Source organism: Hemibagrus wyckioides, linkage group LG15 (genome assembly GCF_019097595.1).
Source record: "Hemibagrus wyckioides isolate EC202008001 linkage group LG15, SWU_Hwy_1.0, whole genome shotgun sequence".
NCBI lineage: Eukaryota > Metazoa > Chordata > Actinopteri > Siluriformes > Bagridae > Hemibagrus > Hemibagrus wyckioides.
This window is the reverse complement of record NC_080724.1, coordinates 22613750-22641636: the sequence shown is the minus strand read 5'-3', so window position 1 is coordinate 22641636 and position 27887 is coordinate 22613750. Positions and strand designations below refer to the sequence as shown.

Here is a 27887-nt window from a genome sequence, read left to right as displayed (position 1 = left end):
GAAACCCTTTAAAAAAAAAAGAAAAAAGAAAAGAAAAAAAAAGAAAAGAAAAAAAGGTGCGACTTTGCTCTTTCCCTCCTGAGACGCCGGTGTGTGAAGACAGAAAGGTGGAACGGAAGCGGTGTTTCTCCGACGCTGGTGGTGGAAACCACAACGTTTACCGCAGAGACGAGGGGAAAAAACGAATAAAATAAATCATGATAAAGATGTAATGAGTGACTATTAAAAAAAAGTTTAGACTTTCTTTAATGCTGCACGCCTTTAATTCAGTATAAAACTAAATAAAGAAAACAAATTAAATTAAATAAATAAAAGTCTGAGATCAGGATTTTTAATTTCTAATAAAAGAAAATTTACAAAAAAATGTAATAAAAAGGAGGAGATTGAGATGTATATATATATATATTTTTTTTTTTTTTTAATTTTTTTTAAAGCATAAAATGTAAAAAACTATTTTTTGATGCTGTCAACTTACTTTTTTTTTTTAATTATTATTATTAATTTTTTTGTTAGTGTTGGAATTGTGGGCATGCAGCAAGACGTCCCTCACTGATGACATCACAGAGTCTTAATGTATAGTTTTATGAACTTTAGAAATCATTTATAAATAAAACATTTTTTAAAATCATTAATTCATTGTTTTTTCTCTGCAGTTACTCAAAAGACAATGCAGTAATGTGAGGGGAACGAGGTCCGAGGAGAAAACAGACGAGACGACAACGTCAAAATCACCGGGAAAGAGCAAGAGCTCGCTTTTACACCATTTGGCAATTCAGAAACATGGAGAGAGAGAGAGAGAGAGAGACAGGCTGTGTGAGAGAGAGAGAGAGAGAGAGATAGAGAGAGAGAGACAGGCTGTGAGAGAGAGATAGAGAGAGAGAGAGAGAGAGAGAGAGATAGAATAGGGAGAGAGATAGGCTGTGAGAGAGAGAGATAGAGAGAGAATGGGGGAGAGAGAGAGAGAGAGAGAGAGAGAATGGGGGAGAGAGAGAGAGAGATAGAATGGGGAGAGAGAGAGAGAGATAGAGAGAGAATGGGGGAGAGAGAGAGAGAGATAGAATGGGGAGAGAGACAGGCTGTGAGAGAGAGAGACAGAATATACACACTCAAAAAAATTCAGAGTGAGAATAGCTTCACTGAGGCTTCTCCTCTCTCACTCAACATTTGGTACAAAAAGTCAAAACCAGAAACTTAACCACACACACACACTTTCCTTTTTCTCTTCCTTAAATCAAACATATCAAGATGCAACATGATTCATGCCTTCACAACCCATAAACATGCGCGCGCACACACACACACACACACACACACACACACACACGTTCATCAATGAATGAAAATAAAGATCCAAAGCCACCCACAGCGTATCATCTTAAGGACACTTGAGAGATGATTGTATCGGAGGAGAACACTTTCAGAAATGGAGCTGTGCACGCTGGGATGAACAACAACAACAATAATAATAATAATAATAATAATAATAATAATAATAATAATAATAATAATAAAAATAATAAAAACACACTCTGGATGGAGAGGAGAAAAAAGTGAACTAAATGAATTTGTTAATTAAAGTCCACCCTGTTCCACTGGAGCACGTTTCCACCACACGGGGAGCTCATCAGGAGAAAAAAGCCTCGCCTTGAGGAGATTCAGCAACATTAAATGTAATAAATGAAATAAACTGCTGTGGAATAAGAGGAATAAAACCCCCGGGGACCAACTGAGGAGCGTTTCATTCACAGAGTGCCGAATTCCTCCTGAAGGCAGAATTCATTTGCTGTGTGTATTTATTCTACCACGTCGTCATCATCATCATCATCATCAGGGCAAATCTGTCACTAAAGTGTCGGACCAATCAGTGATCAGCATTGATCTTAGCCCCGCCCACACATCTCAGTTTGATGCGGTTGGTGCCCTGCAGTGAAAACGTGTGTGTGGGGTGGTGAGTGAGTGACTGCGCGGTCGCGGTGCAGTGGAAGAGCGCTACGTGACGAACTCATGGACATCAAATGAAAAAAGTTCAAGAAAAAAGAAAGAAACAAAATTGTATGACTGTGATGCTTGGAAACAGCAGAAGATAAATAAAAAAAAAACATGCTAAAAAAAAGAGAGAGGGGTTTCAGATAGAGAAAAGTGAGGCATTGTGTCCTCCAGGCCTCTAGGGAGAGCTCTTAATAAAGATAAATAAAGATCATGGATGGGATAAAAAAAAAAAAAAAACACACAAACAAAACAAAAAAACTCTCATTTTGCACCAAATATTTTTCCAACAAGCCAAAAAAACCCATTGATGGAAAAAGGGCACTTCTTTTCTTGATGAAAATCTCCACTTACAGAGACACAGTGATGGATGCTGATGATGACGAGGATGAAGACCTTTTTTAAAGAAGAAAAAAATGCTAATCAAGTCCTGAAGGATAGAGGAGAAAAAAAAGATTAAAAATTAGCGGTCTTAATACACACCCCTGGGGAACACCAGTGACCAAATCTCCACTCAGAAGAGAAACCAGAACCTTTTTCTTAACGAGGGTTTCCCCTCCAAAAAAAAAAAGCACACCTTCAGAAACACCAGGATCGATCGATTCAATCAACAATAAACCAGACAGAATTTGATTTAGCTGCGCTTTAAAAAATAAATCAGACTTAAAAAAAAAAAAAAAAACAAAAAAAAAAAAACCCAAACAAAGCAAAAGGAACCACTCCCTTCACCCAGCCCTCAGCCCACCTCGCCCAGCGGGCAGTCAGGAGGTGTGTCCGAGTGATTCAGCGCTTCTTTCAGGAGACAGTAAAAACCTCTTTCTACAGCTGGAGTGGAGAAAGAGAATCACAGAGCATCGTCTCTGCCCTCTATGAGGTTTTGGACTTTCTGGCTCGTGGTGATGTTTTGTCCTCTGCTTTCATCACGCCATTGACCGAACCTCCTGAAAGACAAGCATGGTGGAGTTAGCCAAGAGAAAAAGGCGGGTAGTGGCTTCTGTGCTCCGCCAGCCAAGCATGTGAGAGCCACCAACAGGACAAAGCTGGAACTACAACAACATTTACTACAACAACTCTACTTCCTCTGATTCTGTGTAGGTCAGTCCATGATGTAGATATTCAGATTTAAATTAAACATTAAAAAAAAATATTATATTAAATATTTGTTGTAATACAGTAATTATTTTATTATTTACCATTTTTTAAAATACAGATTTTTTTTTACACATTATTTATATTATTATTAAGCACTGAAAAGTAAGCGTACAAATTATACCTCATTTCACATATTTGTATTTAAATTTTATTTAAATATGTATAATTATTATACAAAATATTATAACATTTATAAACTTTTTTATATTTAAACTTTTTTATATTTTTGTGTGTTTTTATTTGTTTGTAATTCTATTACATTTTTACTTTTTTTTGCTTTTTCATGCTTGATTTTTTTTACATATTTAATTATATATATTAAGCGTACAAATTGTAGATGATTTAAAATATTAAAATTTATATTTCAATATTTATATTAAACATTTACAGATTTGTAAAAAATTATAACATTAATATATTTTTTGTATTTATTTTTCTGACTACAAAACATTAACTGTAATAACAACTCGATCTCCTGATTCTATGTAGCTCAGTCCATGACAGATATTCTTACTTAAAAAAAAAAACTATATATATGAAACAAAAAAAAAATTCTTGAATATTATTTTCAATTTTTTAAAATACAGATTTTTTCCATATTTAATTAGAAATATTCTTAAGCAGTGAAAATATTTATTCATTATAGAATATTTTCAGAATTCAAAAGGTTGTTTTATTTATTTTTCTGACATTAAAACATTTATTTATTTGTTAATTTTTTCAGGGTTTTTTTTTTTGGCTTTTTCTCCAACAAATGTTGTCCAGAATGGATGTAAAATAAAATGCCCCATTCTGGAGAGATTTTAAAAACTCTCGCATCACCTTTAACTCTACGAAAAGCTCTGAGGGTCAGACCTCTGGATTTCTAGAGGAGTGAATGATCTTTAAAGTGAGAGTTTTGGAGTCTGGGATCATGACATTAATCAGGACGACAGCGTGAGGTCTTAAAGCTCGTCTCAGGGACCATTTAAAACACAGCTCTGATTCTGCTTCACGTTTAAGTTCTTGATTTGTTCCTCTGTATTTTATTTACTCTGGGTTTGAACTGAGGGGACGCTCTCACCCCGGGATGAGTCCTTCTTGCCGGGTCTGCTCTTGGGACTGACTGTCTTCTTCTTACTGCTCTGGACCTGACTCTGCTCTCTCCACTTCTTCAGCTGGAAGTTGATGAACTTCCACATCATCCAGGCCTGGGTCAAGCAAATGGCTGAGAGACACGTCATCCTGAGTGGGTGCGCACGCGCACACACACACACACACACACACACACACACGCACACACTTTAAAACAGGAAGTGCATCTTGCCTCAGTGTCCATTAGAGAAACCTCACTTCCTGGTGTATGTGGTGAAGTGGCTGCTGGGACTGAACTTTACCTCACAGTGAGAACGTTGAAGTTTCCTTCAGACAGAGAGAAACCCTGAGTATCTGTACGCGAGAGTCCAAAACCAAAGGTCAGGACCGAGAGGGTGAGGGTCAGGAGACGAGCCACGACGAAGAGCAGAGCCCACAGAGTAAACCTGAGATGGAGAGAGAGAGAGAGAGAGAGAGAGTGAGAGAGAGAGAGAGACTCATTACTTGAAGCAAAAGGTTTTGCATAAATTTAATATTTTTTATTACTTGAACCTTTTTATTAAATTTTTTCACCAGTGTTATTAACTCCAGTGAAAGCGTTTACTGCTTTATGAGGTTTATGTCAGTCATCAGTCACAGGTTTATTGATCAGAAGAGCGTCAGAGAGCAGAGAGTGTGGGATACTCCATCTGTTCTTCACTGAGAGCGGTTTAAACCGTGCGCTTAATCACTGGGGGAGAAAAGAGTAAAAGAAACGAAAAAACAAAGGATGGAGAAGGAGGAGAGGAAATGAACACACCCTTTCTGCTTGTTCTCGTTGCTGAAGTAGAAGAGACGAGACGCGTGGAACAGCAGCTCAACCAGGTAGTGAGGAACCAGAAGAACCAAACCTAACCGGTGTAGACTGATCACCACACACACACACATACACACACACAAAATAAATGCCACTGAAGTCAATTAAACTTTATGTTTTTAGTTTATATTCAAATATTTGTGTAGAACTGTTTTTGTGTTAAACAAACATCTGATTTACATTTAGCCACGCCCACAAAACTCCATAAAAAGCTCAGCTACCTCACACACACTTCCTCTTTTTATAGGGTGCCATTACTTTCACCCTGACTGAACAGCTAGTGTGTATTTATATATACGTTACTTTATAGACTTCTTGAATCTGGAATCGTTTCCTTTCAAATACACGAGTTTCACCTTTTCTAAATGAGTCAAATAATGTGATTCACTGAAAAGAGTCGACTCTTACTGGTGAAATGAGTCAATAATCTAAGAGCTGACTTTTTTTTTTGGTGTGCAGAAAAATATATTGCGAATCCCTAAAAAGAGTCGACTCTTACCGGTGAGCTGAGTTAAATAAACTGATTCCCTAAAAAGATCCAACGCTTCTTGCTGAGCCGAGTCAAATAATCTGATTCCGATTCAACACTTATTGTTCAATTGAGTCAAATGACCCAATTATCTGAAGAGAACTGATTCTTATTGGTGAAATGAATCTAATAATCAATCAAAGCAATTGTTTTTTTGGTGTGCAGAGAAAAATATTGCAAATCCCTGAAAAGAGTCGACTCTGAGTCAAATAACCTGATTCCCTAAAAAGACCCAACACTTCTTGCTGAGCCGAGTCAAATGATCCGATTTTGATTCAAATAAGACTTGTATGTTTGTTTTTTTGTATGTTTGTTTCTGTGTGCTATTAAGCAGGTCCTGTGTGCTGATCAGAGAGAGAGAGAGAGAGAGAGAGAGAGAGAGAGAGAGAGAGAGAAAGAGACGGGTAGAGAGGGAGAGAGAGAGAGAGAGAGAATAAACAGGAGACTTACTTGAGGACGTAGGCACCGGTGATGTGGAAGATGTAAAGGCAAATGTAGTAAAGCTGGCGAGGAATATCTTCCTGAAAACACAAACACGAGGAAGACACTGAGTGAGAGATGAGACAGACGTGTGTGTGTGTGTTCTAGTATAATAATCAGTGAGTAATTGGTGAGATGAAACAGAGTACTTCCTGTTATCTCGTGTTCTATCAGCTATAAACACTTGTCCCCTTAACGGTCTCTCTTTATTTTCTCTCTCTATCAGCTATAAACACTCATCTGCTCAGCAGTCTCTCTTTATTCTCTCTCTCTTCAGCTATAAACACTCGTCCCCTCAGCAGTCTCTCTTTATTCTCTCTCTTCTGCTATAAACACTCGTCCCCTCAGCAGTCTCTCTTTATTCTCTCTCTCTTCAGCTATAAACAATCGTCCCCTCAGCAGTCTCTCTTTATTCTCTCTCTTCAGCTATAAACACTCGTCCCCTCAGCAGTCTCTCTTTATTCTCTCTCTTCTGCTATAAACCCTCGTCCCCTCAGCAGTCTCTCTTTATTCTCTCTCTCTATCAGCTATAAACACTCATCCGCTCAGCAGTCTCTCTTTATTCTCTCTCTCTTCAGCTATAAACACTCGTCCCCTCAGCAGTCTCTCTTTATTCTCTCTCTTCTGCTATAAACACTCATCCGCTCAGCAGTCTCTCTTTATTCTCTCTCTCTTCAGCTATAAACACTCGTCCCCTCAGCAGTCTCTCTTTATTCTCTCTCTTCTGCTATAAACACTCATCCCCTCAGCAGTCTCTCTTTATTCTCTCTCTCTTCAGCTATAAACAATCGTCCCCTCAGCAGTCTCTCTTTATTCTCTCTCTATCAGCTATAAACCCTCGTCCCCTCAGCAGTCTCTCTTTATTCTCTCTCTCTATCAGCTATAAACCCTCGTCCCCTCAGCAGTCTCTCTTTATTCTCTCTCTCTATCAGCTATAAACACTCGTCCCCTCAGCAGTCTCTCTTTATTCTCTTTACCTTTCGGACTTTCTGGAAGTAAAGTTCTGGCAGGGCGTGGAACCAGTACGCCATCTGACAGATGTAGAAGAACTTCACCTGAAAACTGAGACATGGAGCAGGAACAGTGTTAAAATAATAAAGGAGTCAATTAAACTTAATTTAAACAATTAAACTTGTGTTAAACAAACATCTGATTTACATTTAGCCACGCCCACAAAACTCCATAAAAGGCAAAAAGCTCAGCTACCTCACACACTCTTCCTCTTTTTATAGGGTGCCATTACTTTCACCCTGACTGAACAGCTAGTGTGTATTTATATGTTACTTTATAGATTTCTTGAATCTGGAATCGTTTCCTTTCAAATACACGAGTTTCACCTTTTCTAAATGAGTCAAATAATGTGATTCACTGAAAAGAGTCGACTCTTACTGGTGAAATGAGTCAATAATCTAATAGCTGACTTTTTTTTGAGAAATATATTGGGAATCCCTAAAGAGAGTCGAATAACCCAATTCTCTAAAGAGAACTGATTCTTATTGGTGAAATGAATCAAATAATCCAAGAGTTTTTTTTGGTGTGCAGAGAAAAATATTGCGAATCCCTGAAAAGAGTCGACTCTTACTGGTGAGCTGAGCCAAATAACCTGATTCCCTGAAAAGACCTAACACTTTTTGTTGAGCCGAATCAAATAATGTAATTCTGATTCAAATAAGACTTGACTCTTATTGTTCAATTGAGTCAAATGATAGTTTTTTTTGTTGTGCAGAAATAGTGAAAAATATTGTGAATCCCTGAAAAGAGTCGACTCTTACTAGTGAGCTGTAATATGATTCAAATAACTGACTTGACTCTTACTGGTCAATTGAGTCAAATAACTCAATTTTCTGAAGAAAACTGATTCTTATTGGTGAAACGAATCAAATAATCTACGACTTGACTGTGTGTGTGTGTGTGTTTCTAAAATGTGTGTTATTAAGCAGGTCCTGTGTGTTGATCAGAATCAGTGACTCAGTGACTCACGCCATGCGAGTGTGAGGATAACCTTCCCACAGGAATGTCGGATTGGTCACAAACTCCTCCTAAAAAACAAACATTTATTAAAAGACACGGACAGAGGGAGTGCGAGTAATGAGGTGTGTGAGCTCAGGGTCTCACCGCCGTCAGGATGCTGCAACCCCACACGAACGAGGCTAAGTAAAACGCCGCCAGCTGCCCCGACTCGTTAAACTTGCTGTGCTTCGTTTTGGACAAGTGCAGACGCCGGTTTATTTTCTGCAGGGATTCACAGGATCAAGTGATTAGTGCTGATTGATTACACACACACACACACACACACGGAAGTGTATCTGGATTCATATTTTGATAGCAAAATCTCACACACCCCATTATCCCTTAAGATTAACTAAAGATTCAAATCTTCCGAGGCTGACACACTTAATTAGCTTTAAAGACACAAAGACGAGCAGCCGAGAGCAAACGTTTATACCCCCTTAGGGCGGTGAAAACCCCCCAAAAAAGAAAAGGAATATTAATTTCCAGCAACGGTTTCAGTGAAGCTCCTCCATTATTAATATCTTAAAGATTAAAAAAAGACCAAAACAGGAATATAAAGACTCCTCAATGTTTAGCTTCATAACTACATCAAATATCAGTCATATTCACAGAACAGTTTCTTTTAATCGAAACAAAAATTCTTGAAGATGGTAACTGAATAGATAATAGTTTAAATCACATCATGAGAACCGATAACATCATTGGATCAGCTCAATCTTTGCTTTTTTCTATATGTTAAAATAATTTAATAAAACTGCTAAGCTACATCACACTTAATACAGTATATTCACAATAAGGTATATAATATATATATATATATATATAAACTTATATAAAGATAACGTTAAAAAATGATAGATGAAAGGTTCATATTTGACCTGGAGATAAACATATATTTTACTGAAATAATAATAATAATAATAAATATCTTTATTAAATTAAATAAGGCAGTTAAAAAGTTTTTTTATCTTATGGATTTGAAATTTGGGGTTTAACATGATTTTTTTTAAACAATTAATTAACAGTTCATCTTTTTTTGGTATTTATTTGTTATTGAATATATATAGTTTTTAATTAATAAAATAATTATTATGAATTTCATTCCTCATCGGTTTTGGTACTTATTAATTAATTAAACTATCTATCTATCAAATATAATTTTTAAAATTAATTAAATTATTATGAATTTCATTCTTCATCGGTTTTGATATTTATTTATTAATTATTGAATATATGTTTTTTAATTAATTAAATAATTATTATGAATTTCATTCCTCATCGGTTTGGTATTTATTTATTATTAAATATATATAGATTTTTTTAATTAATTAAAGAATTATTATGACTTTCATTCTTCATCTGTTTTGGTATTTATTTATTTATAATTTTCTTTAATTAATTAAAAGAATTATTATGAATTTCATTCTTCATTTCTGTTGAATGTTATTTTGCTCATGGATCCCGGATCTCCTCACTCAGGTGTTGTGTTCGATTTTCACGTTCCAATGATTTTTATTGTAGAGTTAATTTGCACTTTACTGTGCAGCACTCGGATACAGCATTTAGGAAACATTTCACCAAGAACATTTACACAACAACAACATTCAGATTCATTTACAAGGAAGGATGAATAGAAAGAAAGAAATGAAAGAGGGATAGATGGATGATGAAAGGAAGAAACTGAAGGATATGAAAGAAGGAAGAATGGAGATTTATGGATTAATGAATGGAATGACTGGAAGGAGGAAAGAAAGGAAACACTTGATGGATGGATGGATGGATGGATGGATGGATGGATGAATAGATGGGAGGAATAAAGGAAGGAAGGAGAGATTGATGGATGGAAGGAAGGAAGGAAACAACTGAGGGAAGTAAAAAGACACCAAGGAAGGAGCTGAATGAAATGAAGGAATAATAGATTGGTTTGATGGAAGGAAGGTAGTAGGGAGGAAAACAATAAATGAGAGAATGAATGGGTGGATTGGATAGATGGTAGCAGAGAGGAAGGAAGGAACTGAAGAAGGGGTAGCTGGATAGAAGGAAGGAAGGAAACAATGACAGGAAACAACAGATGGAAAGAAAGACACAAAGACAGACAGACAGACAGACAGACGGGTAATAGGAGCATGCTGTAGGAGTTCCTCAGTAGAGGTCAGACTTACGTCCAGTACGTACTCCTGGATGAGAGCGTGGAGGATGATGGCGATCAGCAGGTAGAAGAAGACAGTGGCCATGTCTTTAGGGCCGTACTGATAAAAGTTCACCGGCTCCGCCTTCTCATCTGTGCTCAGAGGAAGAGAGTTATACTTTACTCAGATAAATACTACACACTGAAGAGGAGGATGAGGAGGAGGAGGAGGAGTGGAGTGGAGTGGAGTGGAGTGGAGTGGAGTGGAGTGGAGTGGAGAGGAGGAGGAGGAGGAGGAGGAGGAGTGGAGTGGAGAGGAGGAGGAGGAGTGGAGTGGAGAGGAGGAAGAAGAGGAGGAGGAGGAAGAGGAGGAGTGGAGTGGAGAGGAGGAGGAAGAGGAGGAGGAGTGGAGTGGAGTGGAGTGGAGAGGAGGAGGAGGAGTGGAGTGGAGAGGAGGAGGAGGAGGAGGAGTGGAGTGGCGTGGAGAGGAGGAGGTGGAGTGGAGTGGAGAGGAGGAGGAAGAGGAGGAGGAGTGGAGTGGAGTGGAGTGGAGTGGAGAGGAGGAGGAGGAGGAGGAGTGGAGTGGCGTGGAGAGGAGGAGGTGGAGTGGAGTGGAGAGGAGGAGGAAGAGGAGGAGGAGTGGAGTGGAGTGGAGTGGAGTGGAGTGGAGAGGAGGAGGAGGAGGAGGAGGAGGAGGAGTGGAGTGGAGTGGAGAGTGGAGTGGAGAGGAGGAGGAAGAGGAGGAGGAGGAGGAGGAGGAGGAGGAGGAGGAGGAGGATGAGGAGTGGAGTGGAGAGGAGGAGGAGGAGGAGGAGGAGTGGAGTGGAGAGGAAGAGGAGGAGGAGGAGGAGGAGTAGAGTGGAGAGGAGGAGGAAGAGGAGGAGGAAGAGTAGAGTGGAGAGGAGGAGGAAGAGGAGGAGTAGAGTGGAGAGGAGGAGGAAGAGGAGGAGGAGGAGGGATAGAGTGGAGAGGAGGAGGAGGAGGAGGAGGAGGAGGAGGAGGAGGAGTGGAGTGGAGAGGAAGAGGAGGAGGAGGAGGAGGAGTAGAGTGGAGAGGAGGAGGAAGAGGAGGAGGAGGAGTAGAGTGGAGAGGAGGAGGAAGAGGAGGAGGAGGAGGAGTAGAGTGGAGAGGAGGAGGAAGAGGAGGAGGAGGAGGAGTAGAGTGGAGAGGAGGAGGAAGAGGAGGAGGAGGAGTAGAGTGGAGAGGAGGAGGAAGAGGAGGAGGAGGAGTAGAGTGGAGAGGAGGAGGAAGAGGAGGAGGAGGAGGAGTAGAGTGGAGAGGAGGAGGAAGAGGAGGAGGAGGAGGAGTAGAGTGGAGAGGAGGAGGAAGAGGAGGAGGAGGAGGAGTAGAGTGGAGAGGAGGAGGAAGAGGAGGAGGAGGAGTAGAGTGGAGAGGAGGAGGAAGAGGAGGAGTACGAACCTGTAGCTGAAGTGACGTTGTACTGCACAGTGATGAACATGATGGCAAACTTTGCTGTAACCTGTGAGGATTTAAATAAACACAACACAGTTCAAGTGAGTTCACATCACAGCATCAACTCATTCATCCATTCACTCACCCATTCACTCATCCATCCATTCACTCACCCATTCACTCATCCATCCATTCACTCACCCATTCACTCATCCATCCATTCACTCATCCATCCATTCACTCATCCATCCATTCACTCATCCATCCATTCACTCACCCATTCACTCATCCATCCATTCACTCACCCATTCACTCATCCATCCATTCACTCATCCATCCATTCACTCATCCATCCATTCACTCATCCATCCATTCACTCACCCATTCACTCATCCATCCATTCACTCATCCATTCATTCACTCATCCATTCACTCATCCATCCATTCACTCACAATCTCTCTCACACACACACACACTATCTCTCTCACACACACACACACACACACACACACTATCTCTCTCACACACACACACACACACACACACACTATCTCTCTCACACACACTATCTCTCTCACACACACACACACACACACTATCTCTCTCACACACACACACACACTATCTCTCTCACACACACACACACACACTATCTCTCTCACACACACACACACACACTATCTCTCTCACACACACACACACACTATCTCTCTCACACACACACACACACTATCTCTCTCACACACACACACACTATCTCTCTCACACACACACACACACTATCTCTCTCACACACACACACACACACACACTGTCTCACACACTCACACACACTGTCTCACACACTCACACACACTGTCTCACACACTCACACACACTGTCTCACACACTATCTCTCTCACACACACACTATCTCTCTCACACACACACACAGTCTCACACACTATCTCTCTCACACACACACAATCTCTCTCTCACACACACACACACACTATCTCTCTCACACACACACACACACACTATCTCTCTCACACACACACACTCTATCTCTCACACACACACACTATCTCTCTCACACACACACTATCTCTCTCACACACACACACTGTCTCACACACTATCTCTCTCACACACACACACTGTCTCACACACTATCTCTCTCACACACACACACACTATCTCTCTCACACACACACACACACTATCTCTCTCACACACACACACTGTCTCACACACTATCTCTCTCACACACACACACTGTCTCACACACTATCTCTCTCACACACACACACTGTCTCACACACTATCTCTCTCACACACACACACTGTCTCACACACTATCTCTCACACACACACACACTGTCTCACACACTATCTCTCACACACACACACACTGTCTCACACACTATCTCTCACACACACACACTGTCTCACACACTATCTCTCACACACACACACTGTCTCACACACTATCTCTCTCACACACACACAATCTCTCTCACACACACACAATCTCTCTCACACACACACACACACACACACACACAGTCTCACACACTATCTCTCTCACACACACACAATCTCTCTCACACACACACACACACACACACTATCTCTCTCACACACACACACACTGTCTCACACACTATCTCTCTCACACACACACACACACTGTCTCACACACTATCTCTCTCACACACACACACTGTCTCACACACTCTCTCTCTCACACACACACTGTCTCACACACTCTCTCTCTCACACACACACTGTCTCACACACTATCTCTCACACACACACACACACACACTGTCTCACACACTATCTCTCTCACACACACACACACACACTGTCTCACACACTATCTCTCTCACACACACACACACACACACTGTCTCACACACTATCTCTCTCACACACACACACACACTGTCTCACACACTATCTCTCTCACACACACACACACAATGTCTCACACACTATCTCTCTCACACAAACACACACTGTCTCACACACTCTCACACACACACACACAATGTCTCACACACTATCTCTCTCACACACACACACACACAATGTCACACACTATCTCTCTCTCTCACACACACAATGTCTCACACACTATCTCTCTCACACACACACACACACAATGTCTCACACACTATCTCTCTCACACACACACTATCTCTCTCACACACACACACACTATCTCTCTCTCACACACACACACTGTCTCACACACTATCTCTCTCACACACACACACACTGTCTCACACACTATCTCTCTCACACACACACACAATGTCTCACACACTATCTCTCTCACACACACAATCTCTCTCACACACACACACACTGTCTCACACACTATCTCTCTCACACACACACACTATCTCTCTCACACACACACAATCTCTCTCTCACACACACACACACACACTATCTCTCTCACACACACACACACACTATCTCTCTCTCACACACACACACAGTCTCACACACACACACTATCTCTCTCTCACACACACACACTGTCTCACACACTCACACACACTGTCTCACACACTCACACACACTGTCTCACACACTATCTCTCTCACACACACACTATCTCTCTCACACACACACACACTGTCTCACACACTATCTCTCTCACACACACACACTGTCTCACACACTATCTCTCTCACACACACACAATCTCTCTCACACACACACACACACACACTATCTCTCTCACACACACACACACTATCTCTCTCACACACACACACACACACACACTATCTCTCTCACACACACACACACTGTCTCACACACTATCTCTCTCACACACACACACACACACACACTGTCTCACACACTCTCACACACACACACACAATGTCTCACACACTATCTCTCTCACACACACACACACACAATGTCTCACACACTATCTCTCTCACACACACACACACTATCTCTCTCACACACACACACACAATGTCTCACACACTATCTCTCTCACACACACACACACACAATGTCTCACACACTATCTCTCTCACACACACACACACACAATGTCTCACACACTATCTCTCTCACACACACACAATGTCTCACACACTATCTCTCTCACACACACACAATGTCTCACACACTATCTCTCTCACACACACACTATCTCTCTCACACACACACACACAATGTGTCACACACTATCTCTCTCACACACACACACACAATGTGTCACACACTATCTCTCTCTCTCACACACACACACACAATGTCTCACACACTATCTCTCTCTCTCACACACACACACACAATGTCTCACACACTATCTCTCTCACACACACACACACACACAATGTCTCACACACTATCTCTCTCACACACACACACACAATGTCTCACACACTATCTCTCTCACACACACACACACAATGTCTCACACACTATCTCTCTCACACACACACAGACACACAATGTCTCACACACTATCTCTCTCACACACACACAGACACACAATGTCTCACACACTATCTCTCTCACACACACAGACACACAATGTCTCACACACTATCTCTCTCACACACACACACACACAATGTCTCACACACTATCTCTCACACACACACACACACAATGTCTCACACACTATCTCTCTCTCACACACACACAATGTCTCACACACTATCTCTCTCACACACACACACACACACACACACACACACACAATGTCTCACACACTATCTCTCTCTCTCACATACACGCACACAATGTCTCACACACTATCTCTCTCACACACACACACACACAATGTCTCACACACTATCTCTCTCACACACACACACACACACACACACAATGTCTCACACACTATCTCTCTCACACACACACACACACACAATGTCTCACACACTATCTCTCTCACACACACACACACACAATGTCTCACACACTATCTCTCTCACACACACACACACAATGTGTCACACACTATCTCTCTCTCTCACACACACACACACAATGTGTCACACACTATCTCTCTCTCTCACACACACACACACACAATGTGTCACACACTATCTCTCTCTCTCACACACACACACACACAATGTGTCACACACTATCTCTCTCACACACACACACACACACACACAATGTCTCACACACTATCTCTCTCACACACACACACAATCTCTCTCACACACACACACTATCTCTCTCTCACACACACACACTATCTCTCTCTCACACACACACACACACTCTCTCTCTCTCACACACACACACACACACACACACAATCTCTCTCACACACACACACTATCTCTCTCTCACACACACACACTATCTCTCTCTCACACACACACACTATCTCTCTCACACACACACACACACACACACAATGTCTCACACACTATCTCTCTCACACACACACACACACACAATGTCTCACACACTATCTCTCTCACACACACAATGTCTCACACTATCTCTCTCACACACACACACACAATGTCTCACACACTATCTCTCTCACACACACACACACAATGTCTCACACACGATCTCTCTCACACACACACACAATGTGTCACACACTATCTCTCTCACACACACACACACAATGTGTCACACACTATCTCTCTCACACACACACACACGTGTCACACACTATCTCTCTCACACACACACAATGTGTCACACACTATCTCTCTCTCTCACACACACACACACAATGTGTCACACACTATCTCTCTCTCTCACACACACACACACAATGTGTCACACACTATCTCTCTCTCTCACACACACACACACACAATGTGTCACACACTATCTCTCTCTCTCACACACACACACACAATGTGTCACACACTATCTCTCTCTCTCACACACACACACACAATGTGTCACACACTATCTCTCTCTCACACACACACACACAATGTGTCACACACTATCTCTCTCTCACACACACACACACAATGTCTCACACACTATCTCTCTCACACACACACACACAATGTCTCACACACTATCTCTCTCACACACACACACACAATGTCTCACACACTATCTCTCTCACACACACACACACACAATGTCTCACACACTATCTCTCTCACACACACACACACAATGTCTCACACACTATCTCTCTCACACACACACACACACAATGTCTCACACACTATCTCTCTCACACACACACAATGTCTCACACACTATCTCTCTCACACACACACACACAATGTCTCACACACTATCTCTCTCACACACACACACGTCTCACACACGATCTCTCTCACACACACACACACAATGTGTCACACACTATCTCTCTCACACACACACACACACACACAATGTGTCACACACTATCTCTCTCACACACACACACACAATGTGTCACACTATCTCTCTCACACACACACACAATGTGTCACACACTATCTCTCTCTCTCACACACACACACACAATGTGTCACACACTATCTCTCTCTCTCACACACACACACACAATGTCTCACACACTATCTCTCTCACACACACACACACACACACACTGTCTCACACACTATCTCTCTCTCTCACACACACACACACACACACACAATGTCTCAAACACTATCTCTCTCACACACACACAATGTCTCACACACTATCTCTCTCACACACACACACACACACACAATGTCTCACACACTATCTCTCTCTCACACACACACACACAATGTCTCACACACTCTCTCTCTCACACACACACACAATGTCTCACACACTATCTCTCTCTCACACACACACACAATGTCTCACACACTATCTCTCTCACACACACACACACAATGTCTCACACACTATCTCTCTCACACACACACACACAATGTCTCACACACTATCTCTCTCACACACACACACACACAATGTCTCACACACTATCTCTCACACACACACACACACACACACACACGTCTCACACACTATCTCTCTCTCACACACACACACAATGTCTCACACACTATCTCTCTCACACACACACACAATGTCTCACACACTATCTCTCTCACACACACACACACACAATGTCTCACACACTATCTCTCACACACACACACACACACACACACACGTCTCACACACTATCTCTCTCTCACACACACACACAATGTCTCACACACTATCTCTCTCACACACACACACAATGTCTCACACACTATCTCTCTCACACACACACACACACACACAATGTCTCACACACTATCTCTCTCACACACACACACACACACAATGTCTCACACACTATCTCTCTCACACACACACACACACACAATGTCTCACACACTATCTCTCTCACACACACAATGTCTCACACACTATCTCTCTCACACACACACACACACACAATGTCTCACACACTATCTCTCTCACACACACAATGTCTCACACACTATCTCTCTCACACACACACACACAATGTCTCACACACTATCTCTCTCACACACACACACACACACACACTGTCTCACACACTATCTCTCTCACACACACACTGTCTCACACACTATCTCTCTCACACACACACTGTCTCACACACTATCTCTCTCACACACACACTGTCTCACACACTATCTCTCTCACACACACACTGTCTCACACACTATCTCTCTCACACACACACACACAATGTCTCACACACTATCTCTCTCACACACACACACACAATGTCTCACACACTATCTCTCTCACACACACACTATCTCTCTCACACACACACACACAATGTCTCACACACTATCTCTATCACACACACACACACACAATGTCTCACACACTATCTCTCTCACACACACACACACACAATGTCTCACACACTATCTCTCTCACACACACACAATGTCTCACACACTATCTCTCTCACACACACACACACAATGTCTCACACACGATCTCTCTCACACACACACACACAATGTGTCACACACTATCTCTCTCACACACACACACACAATGTGTCACACACTCTCACACACACACAATGTGTCACACACTATCTCTCTCTCTCACACACACACACACAATGTGTCACACACTATCTCTCTCTCTCACACACACACACACAATGTGTCACACTATCTCTCTCTCTCACACACACACACACAATGTGTCACACACTATCTCTCTCTCTCACACACACACACACAATGTCTCACACACTATCTCTCTCACACACACACACACACACAATGTCTCACACACTATCTCTCTCACACACACACACACAATGTCTCACACACTATCTCTCTCTCACACACACACACACAATGTCTCTCACACTATCTCTCTCACACACACACACACAATGTCTCACACACTATCTCTCTCACACACACACACACAATGTCTCACACACTCTCTCTCACACACACACACACACAATGTCTCACACACTATCTCTCACACACACACACACACACACACACACACACACACACGTCTCACACACTATCTCTCTCTCACACACACACACAATGTCTCACACACTATCTCTCTCACACACACACACAATGTCTCACACACTATCTCTCTCACACACACACACACACAATGTCTCACACACTATCTCTCTCACACACACACACACACACACACACACAATGTCTCACACACTATCTCTCTCACACACACACACACAATGTCTCACACACTATCTCTCTCACACACACACACACAATGTCTCACACACTATCTCTCTCACACACACAATGTCTCACACACTATCTCTCTCACACACACACACACACACACACACACACACACACACACACACACACACACACAATGTCTCACACACTATCTCTCTCACACACACACACACAATGTCTCACACACTATCTCTCTCACACACACACTGTCTCACACACTATCTCTCTCACACACACACACACACACACAATGTCTCACACACTATCTCTCTCACACACACACACACAATGTCTCACACACTATCTCTCACACACACACTGTCTCACACACTATCTCTCTCACACACACACACACACACACACAATGTCTCACACACTATCTCTCTCACACACACACACACACACAATGTCTCACACACTATCTCTCTCACACACACACACACAATGTCTCACACTATCTCTCTCACACACACACACACACACACAATGTCTCACACACTATCTCTCTCACACACACACACACACACACACACAATGTCTCACACACTATCTCTCTCACACACACACACACAATGTCTCACACACTATCTCTCTCACACACACACACACACAATGTCTCACACACTATCTCTCTCACACACACACACACACACACAATGTCTCACACACTATCTCTCTCACACACACACACACAATGTCTCACACACTATCTCTCTCACACACACAATGTCTCACACACTATCTCTCTCACACACACACACACACACACACAATGTCTCACACACTATCTCTCTCACACACACACACACAATGTCTCACACACTATCTCTCACACACACACTGTCTCACACACTATCTCTCTCACACACACACACACACACTGTCTCACACACTATCTCTCTCACACACACACACACAATGTCTCACACACTATCTCTCTCACACACACACTGTCTCACACACTATCTCTCTCACACACACACACACACAATGTCTCACACACTATCTCTCTCACACACACACACACAATGTCTCACACACTATCTCTCTCACACACACACACACAATGTCTCACACACTATCTCTCTCACACACACACACACACACACACACAATGTCTCACACACTATCTCTCTCACACACACACACACAATGTCTCACACACTATCTCTCTCACACACACACACACACACACACACACACACACACAATGTCTCACACACTATCTCTCTCACACACACACACACAATGTCTCACACACTATCTCTCTCACACACACACACACACACACACAATGTCTCACACACACAATGTCACACACAATGTCTCACACACACACAATGTCTCACACACACACAATGTCTCACACACACACACAATGTCACAGACACAACATTGTCTCACACACAATGTCTCACACACAATGTCTCACACACACACACGTCACACACACTGTCTCTCACACTGTCTCACACACAGTCTCTCTCACACACACTATCTCTCTCACACACTGTCTCTCTCACACACACTGTCTCTCTCATACACACTGTCTCACACACACACACACTGTCTCACACACACACACAATGTGACACACTGTCTCACACACACACACACTGTCACACACACACACACACACAATGTCACACACACTGTCTAACACACAATGTCTCTCTCACACTGTCTCACACACACACAATGTGTCTCACACACTCTCACACACACACACAATGTCTCACACACACAATGTCTCACACACACTGTCTCACACACACAATGTCACACACACACAATGTCACACACACACAATGTCACACACACTGTCTCACACACTGTCTCACACACACAATGTCTCACACACACACAATGTCTCACACACACTGTCTCACACACACAATGTCACACACACAATGTCTCACACACACAATGTCTCACACACACAATGTCTCACACACACAGTCTCACACACACACAATGTCTCACACACACACAATGTCTCACACACACTGTCTCACACACACTGTCTCACACACACACACAATGTCACACACACAATGTCTCACACACAATGTCTCACACACACACAATGTCTCACACACACACAATGTCTCACACACACACAATGTCTCACACACACACAATGTCTCACACACACTGTCTCACACACACTGTCTCACACACACACACAATGTCTCACACACAATGTCTCACACACACAATGTCTCACACACACAATGTCTCACACACACAATGTCTCACACACACACACAATGTCTCACACACTGTCACACACACACACACACACACACACACACTGTCTCACACACAATGTCTCACACACAATGTCTCACACACACAATGTCTGACACACACTGTCTCACACACACACACACTGTCACACACACAATGTCTGACACACAATGTCTCACACACACACAATGTCTGACACACACACAATGTCTCACACACACAATGTCTCACACACACACAATGTCTCACACACTCTCACACAATGTCTCACACACACACACAATGTCAGACACAACATTGTCTCACACACACTGTCTCACACACACTGTCTCACACACACTGTCTCACACACACACTGTCTCACACACACACTGTCTCACACACAATGTCACACACACACACTGTCTCACACACACTGTCTCACACACACACACAATGTCTCACACACACAATGTCTCACACACAATGTCTCACACACACACACAATGTCTCACACACACACACAATGTCTCACACACACACACAATGTCTCACACACTGTCTCACACACACAATGTCTGACACACAATGTCTGACACAATGTCTCACACACAATGTCTCACACACAATGTCTCACACACACACACACACACAATGTCTCACACACTGTCTCACACACACAATGTCTCACACACTGTCTCACACACACACACACACTGTCTCACACACACAATGTCTCACACACACAATGTCTCTCACACACTCTCACACACACACACAATGTCTCACACACACAAAATGTCACACACACTGTCTCACACACACAATGTCTCACACACACACACACACAATGTCTGACACACTGTCTCACACACACACACTGTCTCACACACACAATGTCTGACACACAATGTCTGACACACAATGTCTGACACACAATGTCTGACACACACACACACACACAATGTCTCACACACACACACAATGTCACACACACAATGTCTCACACAATGTCTCACACACACACAATGTCTCACACACACACAATGTCTCACACACACACAATGTCTCTCACACACACACACACAATGTCTCACACACACTGTCTCACACACACACAATGTCTCTCTCTCACACACACACACACGTCTCACACACACACAATGTCTCACACACACACACACAATGTCTCACACACACACAATGTCTCACACACACACAATGTCTCACACACACACACACAATGTCTCACACACACTGTCTCACACACACACACACACACAATGTCTCACACACACACACACACACAATGTCTCACACACACACACACAATGTCTCACACACACACACAATGTCACACACACACACAATGTCTCACACACACACACAATGTCTCACACACACACACAATGTCTCACACACACACAATGTCTCACACACACTGTCTCACACAAACACACAATGTCACACACACACTGTCTCACACAAACACACACACTGTCACACACACACTGTCACACACACAATGTCACACACACAATGTCACACACACAATGTCACACACACACTGTCTCACACACACTGTCTCACACACACACAATGTCACACACACACACAATGTCACACACACACACAATGTCACACACACAATGTCACACACACACACTGTCTCACACACACACAATGTCACACACACACAATGTCACACACACACAATGTCACACACACACAATGTCACACACACACAATGTCACACACACACAATGTCACACACACACAATGTCACACACACTGTCTCACACACACAATGTCACACACACTGTCTCACACACACACACAATGTCACACACACACAATGTCACACACACACAATGTCACACACACAATGTCACACACACAATGTCACACACACACACAATGTCACACACACACACACAATGTCACACACTGTCTCACACACACAATGTCACACACACAATGTCACACACACTGTCTCACACACACAATGTCACACACACAATGTCACACACTGTCTCACACACTGTCTCACACTGTCTCTCACACACACACTGTCACACACACACACACTGTCACACACACACACACTGTCACACACACACACACACACACACACTGTCTCACACACACACACACTGTCTCACACACACACAATGTCACACACACACACAATGTCACACACACACACAATGTCTGACACACACTGTCTCACACACACACAATGTCTGACACACAATGTCTCACACACACAATGTCTGACACACAATGTCTCACACACACAGACAATGTCTGACACACACTGTCTCACACACACACTGTCTCACACACACACAATGTCTGACACACTGTCTCACACACACACACAATGTCTCACACACTGTCTCACACACTCACATAATATCACACACACACACACACTCAATGTCTCACACACACACTCACAATGTCTCACACACACACAAACACACAGTATCTCACACACTCAATATCTCACACACACACACTCAATATCTCACACACACACACACTCAATATCTCACACACACACACTCAATATCTCACACACACACACTCAATATCTCACACACACACACACACACACTCAATATCTCACACACACACACACACTCAATATCTCACACACACACACACACTCAATATCTCACACACACACAATATCTCACACACACACTCAATATCTCACACACACACTCAATATCTCACACACACACTCAATATCTCACACACACACACACTCAATATCTCACACACACACACTCAATATCTCACACACACACACTCAATATCTCACACACACACACTCAATATCTCACACACACACACACACACACTCAATATCTCACACACACACTCAATATCTCACACACACACTCAATATCTCACACACACACACACACACACACACACTCAATATCTCACACACACACACACACTCAATATCTCACACACACACTCAATATCTCACACACACACTCAATATCTCACACACACACTCAATATCTCACACACACACTCAATATCTCACACACACACACAATATCTCACACACACACAATATCTCACACACTGTCTCTAGATGTGGTTCATGTTGTAGATGTTCATGTTGTAGATGTTCATGCTGTAGATGTTCATGCTGTAGATGTTGTAGATGTTCATGTTGTAGATGTTCATGCTGTAGATGTTCATGTTGTAGATGTTCATGTTGTAGATGTTGTAGATGTTCATGTTGTAGATGTTGTAGATGTTCATGCTGTAGATGTTCATGTTGTAGATGTTGTAGATGTTCATGCTGTAGATGTTGTAGATGTTCATGCTGTAGATGTTGTAGATGTTCATGTTGTAGATGTTGTAGATGTTCATGTTGTAGATGTTCATGCTGTAGATGTTGTAGATGTTCATGCTGTAGATGTTGTAGATGTTCATGTTGTAGATGTTGTAGATGTTCATGTTGTAGATGTTCATGCTGTAGATGTTGTAGATGTTCATGTTGTAGATGTTGATGTTCATGCTGTAGATGTTCATGCTGTAGATGTTCATGCTGTAGATGTTGTAGATGTTCATGCTGTAGATGTTGTAGATGTTCATGCTGTAGATGTTGTAGATGTTCATGCTGTAGATGTTCATGCTGTAGATGTTCATGTTGTAGATGTTGTAGATGTTCATGTTGTAGATGTTGTAGATGTTCATGTTGTAGATGTTGTAGATGTTCATGTTGTAGATGTTCATGCTGTAGATGTTGTAGATGTTCATGTTGTAGATGTTCATGCTGTAGATGTTGTAGATGTTCATGTTGTAGATGTTCATGCTGTAGATGCTGTAGATGTTCATGCTGTAGATGTTCATGCTGTAGATGTTGTAGATGTTCATGTTGTAGATGTTCATGCTGTAGATGTTGTAGATGTTCATGCTGTAGATGTTGTAGATGTTCATGTTGTAGATGTTCATGTTGTAGATGTTCATGTTGTAGATGTTCATGTTGTAGATGTTGTAGATGTTCATGCTGTAGATGTTCATGCTGTAGATGTTGTAGATGTTCATGTTGTAGATGTTGTAGATGTTCATGTTGTAGATGTTCATGTTGTAGATGTTCATGTTGTAGATGTTGTAGATGTTCATGCTGTAGATGTTGTAGATGTTCATGCTGTAGATGTTCATGCTGTAGATGTTCATGCTGTAGATGTTGTAGATGTTCATGTTGTAGATGTTCATGCTGTAGATGTTGTAGATGTTCATGTTGTAGATGTTCATGCTGTAGATGTTGTAGATGTTCATGTTGTAGATGTTCATGTTGTAGATGTTCATGCTGTAGATGTTCATGCTGTAGATGTTCATGCTGTAGATGTTGTAGATGTTCATGCTGTAGATGTTGTAGATGTTCATGCTGTAGATGTTCATGCTGTAGATGTTGTAGATGTTCATGCTGTAGATGTTGTAGATGTTCATGCTGTAGATGTTGTAGATGTTCATGTTGTAGATGTTGTAGATGTTCATGTTGTAGATGTTGTAGATGTTCATGTTGTAGATGTTCATGCTGTAGATGTTCATGTTGTAGATGTTCATGCTGTAGATGTTCATGTTGTAGATGTTCATGCTGTAGATGTTCATGCTGTAGATGTTCATGCTGTAGATGTTGTAGATGTTCATGCTGTAGATGTTCATGTTGTAGATGTTCATGCTGTAGATGTTCATGCTGTAGATGTTGTAGATGTTCATGCTGTAGATGTTGTAGATGTTCATGCTGTAGATGTTCATGTTGTAGATGTTCATGCTGTAGATGTTCATGCTGTAGATGTTGTAGATGTTCATGTTGTAGATGTTCATGCTGTAGATGTTCATGCTGTAGATGTTCATGCTGTAGATGTTGTAGATGTTCATGCTGTAGATGTTCATGCTGTAGATGTTGTAGATGTTCATGCTGTAGATGTTCATGTTGTAGATGTTGTAGATGTTCATGCTGTAGATGTTCATGCTGTAGATGTTGTAGATGTTCATGTTGTAGATGTTCATGCTGTAGATGTTCATGCTGTAGATGTTCATGCTGTAGATGTTCATGCTGTAGATGTTCATGTTGTAGATGTTCATGCTGTAGATGTTCATGCTGTAGATGTTCATGTTGTAGATGTTCATGCTGTAGATGTTCATGTTGTAGATGTTGTAGATGTTCATGCTGTAGATGCTGTAGATGTTCATGCTGTAGATGTTCATGCTGTAGATGTTCATGCTGTAGATGTTCATGCTGTAGATGTTGTAGATGTTCATGCTGTAGATGTTGTAGATGTTCATGCTGTAGATGTTCATGCTGTAGATGTTCATGCTGTAGATGTTGTAGATGTTCATGTTGTAGATGTTCATGCTGTAGATGTTCATGCTGTAGATGTTGTAGATGTTCATGTTGTAGATGTTCATGTTGTAGATGTTCATGCTGTAGATGTTGTATCTGCTCCACCTCACACAGGAGCCGTGTTTTATTTCTGTAAAGTGTTTGTGCTGCTCGGGTTTGTATTCCGTGTAAAGTGAGATGTTCAGCGTGTGTGTGTGTATGTGTGTGTATGTGTGTGTGTGTGTGTGTGTGTGTGTGTGTGTGTGTGTGTGTGTGTGTGTGTGTGTGTAGATGTTCCGGTGTGTGCTGTACCTCGAACATGAGCCCCAGCAGGATAATCATGGCCACACAGGAAACCATATCGGCGTGATTCTGGATCACAAACTCGTGGCTCAGAACCGGAGGACTTTTGTTCTTCTTCCTGAATCCCATCCTGGAGTTTAGTCTCGGTGTGCGCGCGCAGATGAAGCGGTGACGATCAACAACAAGCCTAAAGCGGATCAAATAAAGCGAGCGTTCACACTCCAAGTTCAGCCGGAGTAGAGGAACACTTTGTATTCGTGTAGAGCTCCGACTGGAAGATACACCCGCTACCGGAAGTCGTCGGAGTCACGATTTCCAAAACAAAAGTCTCTCTTCTATTATAAAAGGCTTTGGTCTGCGATTAAAAAAAATTGAGAGATTTCCAATATAAAAGTCTTCTTAAACCGGTTTTATCAGAGGCCAAAGAACTGAATTTGCTCCGTCTGTGGGTGTGCACGTGTTCAGCATCAAATTGACTTATGACGTCACACTCCACACTATAGACTTGTTTAATATGATGACTCATTCTCAAAAAAAAAAAAATTAATCATAAATAAAGCTATTCCATATCATTTTGATGTCAATCCTGACATTATGTAATAATGCATATATAATATAATTCATAATTATGCATATTACATTATTAACATATTATTAAACAAAA

At 42.0% G+C, this 27887-nt stretch overlaps 1 protein-coding gene across 1 annotated transcript; it reads right to left on the bottom strand.

Moving 5' to 3' along the window:
* Window position 1: 1 nt before the first annotated feature.
* On the bottom strand, window positions 2-27514 carry zgc:113278 (Translocating chain-associated membrane protein 1-like 1-like). Its single transcript, XM_058410797.1, has 11 exons — window positions 27233-27514; window positions 11638-11698; window positions 10253-10371; window positions 8193-8309; window positions 8058-8116; window positions 7055-7139; window positions 6048-6118; window positions 5012-5116; window positions 4515-4658; window positions 4202-4362; window positions 2-2927 (listed from the first exon to the last, which is right to left on the bottom strand). Exons 1-11 carry the CDS (start codon window positions 27350-27352, stop codon window positions 2854-2856), a joined length of 1116 nt encoding a protein of 371 aa, XP_058266780.1. The 5' UTR covers window positions 27353-27514; the 3' UTR covers window positions 2-2853.
* Window positions 27515-27887: the final 373 nt, after the last annotated feature.

Bases quoted from the DNA above. Each gene is read 5' to 3' on its own strand.
- zgc:113278 (XM_058410797.1), bottom strand. From the start codon at position 27,352: ATGGGATTCAGGAAGAAGAACAAAAGTCCTCCGGTTCTGAGCCACGAG. The intron at 6,119-7,054 runs GTAAAGAGAATA...TTGTGTTTTCAG, and splicing joins ACTTCCAGAAAGTCCGAAAG to GAAGATATTCCTCGCCAGCT. The intron at 2,928-4,201 runs GTGAGAGCGTCC...CTTGTCTTTCAG, and splicing joins CAAGAAGGACTCATCCCGGG to GAGGTTCGGTCAATGGCGTG.